Here is a 3,777-nt window from a genome sequence, read left to right as displayed (position 1 = left end):
TTCTTGAAGAAAACCTCACTCCAGGCTACTCACTTATGCCATTTTTATTCTGTACCGACGAAGGAAAGGTGGGCGAATCAGTGATGCTGCTATATTTTCATTCCAAGAATCTTCTTTTTGCGAAGCACTGACCGATTCCCGCAGCCTATTATTTTCCCGTTTTCATTGCGATTGTGGTTTCCTTTCGATTTCTCTTTTGTTTGTCAGTTCATTGATGGATCCTGGAGCACTAGGCGAAGAGTTGCCCACGGACAACCCATTGGAGACGGCGATCTCCAGGAAGCAAGCACCGACCAACGAGTTGACCATGTTGGTGGGCCAACCCATGGAGATGAAGAACTCCAAGAAACAAGCATTGTCCAAAGACTTGACGACGTTAGCGGACGAACTCCTCAAAGAAAGTTGGAAGAACAGCAAGGGCCCCACCGTGCCTACCCCCAGAAACTCTGATGGACACCTATGCGAGGCTCAAGGTCGAGTTTGAGGAGATAGTCGCCATTGAGAAGCAGTATTCCCCTGGCAAGGTGATGGCCCCCATCGAGGATGAGGAGATGGCCTCGGGAGGGATGGGATCCCCCGGCGAGCTTCACAAGGTAAAAAATAATGGCTTACTAGCAAGATGCCCATGCATTGCAGTGAACATCAAGATGCATTTGTATGAGTAGTTTATCTTGTGGGAGAAAAGGATGAACGAGGGAATGCCTTATTTGCAAATGCGGAGAGGGGTGTGGGTATCTTTTTGCAAAATTGCCATAGTTTCCTTCCTATCCGTCGGATATAAATCGGATGGCCTATATTGCAGGATGACCGGAACACCATCATCACCAACTTTGTTTTTATAAGAGTAGAGATTACCATAGTTGTGGTTTTTGATTATTTGCAATGTGCTTGGTAATATATTAGGGTTGTGCAGGTGCCAGTGGACGTCCTTGATGATTCCGATGTCGCGGCCCGTCCTGTGGACAACGCCCTAGAGATCGTTTTCAATGTCGCAGTCCGTCCTATTGGCATTGCCCCGGAGATCGATTCCGATGCTGCTGTCCATCCTGTGGACATTGCCCGAGAGATCGATTTCGATGTCATGGTCAGTCCTGTGGACATCGCCCCAGAGATCGATTCCCATGTCGCTGTCCGTGCTGTGGTCATTGCCCGAGAGATCGATGACAAGAAATAGTTGGTCGCGCTAATCCTTCAGGGTAGTTTGCATTGCCCTGTTTTAATTACCAGAACGATGCGTGTTATGAAACCATCTTAGGGCTAGTGCATTGTCTTGTGTGGGTGGTACTTGCTACTTTTGTTTGATAGTGAATCATGCGAACCCTCTCCGAGTTATGGAAACAGATAAATCCTCAATAGCTTTTGATGTAATATATGGCATGCTTAGATGTAAGTTTGAACTGTTTATCATATCAGCAGGGCTTGTTTGATGATTCTTGGTGTTAGTAGGCTAGCTACTGTGCGAGCTATAGTACTTGCAAAACACTCACCGAAGAGAAACGTTGGGGCTGATGAGCTCGTGGTACGCTTATACTTATCTGTCGTCGGTCGGCCAATAGCCCAAGCTCCTAAAATTGTAGGCTTAGTCAACACGGATACATTCATGCCTCATTTGGTTCATAGGGTAGGAAAATCATAGCAAAAGTGCAGAGACGTACAACAAAAAATCATAGCAGTACAGAGACGTACTCCCTTTGTTCCAAAATAGATGACCTATAGGCGGGCTAGTTTGGCCTAGTGGTTTTTTTGCGGATGGCCTAGTGGGTTTCAGTGATACGACGTGGTACAATGTCGTCCAGTCTTCACGTGTGGTAGCAGTATTGTGGGTAAAGTAAGTTTTCTTGAAGAAGCGGAATTTAACGAAGTCATGATGGTTCCTTTGTTCGACCAACTTACAGTGGGAAAGGTTGGGCCTGCGATACGACTGGGGTAGACCAGGATAATTTTTTCAAAAAATAGTATCACTGCTGATTTATATTTATTTTTTTTATTTCTGATGAATACTAGCGTTTCAACTCTTACAACGAAGAGTGCCAAACATGGCACGTGTTGGCTGTCTCACACGTCAGCGAAAGGAGTGGGACATGAACAGCGTGGTAGAGCCCAGCGCAAAAAAAACAGCATGGTAGAGCGTCTCCACTTCTTCCACTTCTGGGTCGGAGACCAAACGTAGTAGTACTAGTGGTATGAACGATACAAAGTGCAACCTGGAGAGAAAGACACGTCTAGTTGGAAGGTCTCGGGGCATACACGTAAACAAATATAAAAGCTATTATGTGCCTCCAACTAATATAGTAGTAGTAGTAGAGTAGTTAGGCACGTACTCCATAACATCACCGTGCATTGCACGTACAACATTTAGTGGTACTCCCTCCATTCGAAATTACCCGTCGTGGTTTTAGTTCAAATTTGAACTAAAACCACGATGGGTAATTTGGAACAGAGGGAACTTGAACTAAAACCACAACGGGTAATTTGGAACGGAGGGAGTATTTGAACTAAAACCATGACGGGTAATTTGGAACGGAGGGAGTACATAGTAAGAGACAAATGCCGCCCTAGAGTTCCCTTCTTGACCCACTTTTGGGTGTTTGGTAAAGTGTATGGAGGGTGCATGAGTCCACACTAGTTTAGCAAAAATACACTAGAAGAATGCATGAAGAGATCATGCATGAAGAGGGGTGTTGAGTTGAGCATGCATGAAGAGGGAACAACTATGCTGAGACAAGAGCGCAACCAAACACACCCTATATGCCACACATGTTCATACCATTTGTGCCTTTCTACTTCACTTAATCTGGACTCCCCCATGGCCCACCTCACATTATCAGCATATATATTTCTTGGAGTCCATGCGCGGCAGGCTGGCGATCTCTTCTCCCTCCCCCGTCTCTCTCTTCTCAGCTGACGCCCGCCGAGCGATTAGATTCCGGCTATCGACTGTTTATTCAATTGCAGTCCCACATGTTAGTGAAAATGTGAGACAACACGTGTCCCCTCTGGTGAGCGGCGTGCGAGCCGGACTGTCAGGGGTGCGACGCGTACAAGTCGTAAGTGTGCTGCCTTTTCCTTTTGAACTTGCAAAGCGTAACATTTGCATGCGATCGATCATAGAAATCCAGAAAAAATGATGAGGGCGGTGCTTTCCCGCGTGTTAGGCGAGCTAGTTTGAGTGATATGACGTCCTATAGTGCCGTCCACTTGCTCCATTTTTATGTAAGCAAGAGTCTACACTCTTACGTGGGAGGAGTGTGAAACACAGCGGATCTGATTTTGATCGAGGGAAAACTGTTCCCTGCGAAATAATGGAGCACTGTTAGCGATTATAGCATGATACTTAGGGCATCTCCAGCGCTGGCCCTCAAATTTACACCGACATCTGTCCGAGGACACTGATGGATGCCATCCAATGCTGCCCGCATACCTTTCGATGCCTATATGAACTAACCAGACGAAATTCGTGTAAACAAAGCAAATTTCAAATTAACTGGATGAAATACATTACATTTCGAAAACTTTTCCTATAAACTGGACGAAATTCATTACATATTTCGCACAAACCATACTAAAACCTACTGTAAACCTAATCTAAACGATCACTAGTGCCCGACCACCATGTCCGGCCATGAACCTGAGAAAGCCGGCTATTGCCTTTGCCTCCTCCTCATCTGCCTCGATAACCTCCTCCTCCGGAGCACAAGGTTCTGAAGATTTACGCCTCCACGTCGCCGTCAAGCGGCTAATCGGTCGCCGATGTTTATCCTACCAAGCTTGGCATCG

General features: G+C 46.1%; 1 protein-coding gene across 1 annotated transcript; it reads left to right on the top strand.

Moving 5' to 3' along the window:
• The first annotated feature begins 527 nt into the window (after positions 1 to 527).
• Positions 528 to 1,174, top strand: LOC147979139 (uncharacterized). The gene is made up of 2 exons (XM_087516706.1): positions 528 to 593; positions 914 to 1,174. The coding sequence occupies exons 1-2, from the start codon at positions 528 to 530 to the stop codon at positions 1,172 to 1,174; spliced, it is 327 nt and encodes a 108-aa protein (XP_087372832.1).
• Positions 1,175 to 3,777: the final 2,603 nt, after the last annotated feature.

Source organism: Triticum urartu, chromosome 3A (genome assembly GCF_056163025.1).
Source record: "Triticum urartu cultivar PI428250 chromosome 3A, HENAU_Tu73, whole genome shotgun sequence".
Classification (NCBI taxonomy): Eukaryota; Viridiplantae; Streptophyta; class Magnoliopsida; order Poales; family Poaceae; genus Triticum; species Triticum urartu.
The sequence above is the reverse complement of the archived record's forward strand: the minus strand, read 5'-3'. Positions and strand labels throughout refer to the sequence as shown.

Coding starts and splice junctions, on each gene's coding strand:
- LOC147979139 (XM_087516706.1), top strand. CDS start 528: ATGGCCCCCATCGAGGATGAGGAGATGGCCTCGGGAGGGATGGGATCC. Junction 594..913: donor CCCCCGGCGAGCTTCACAAG/GTAAAAAATAAT, acceptor AGGGTTGTGCAG/GTGCCAGTGGACGTCCTTGA.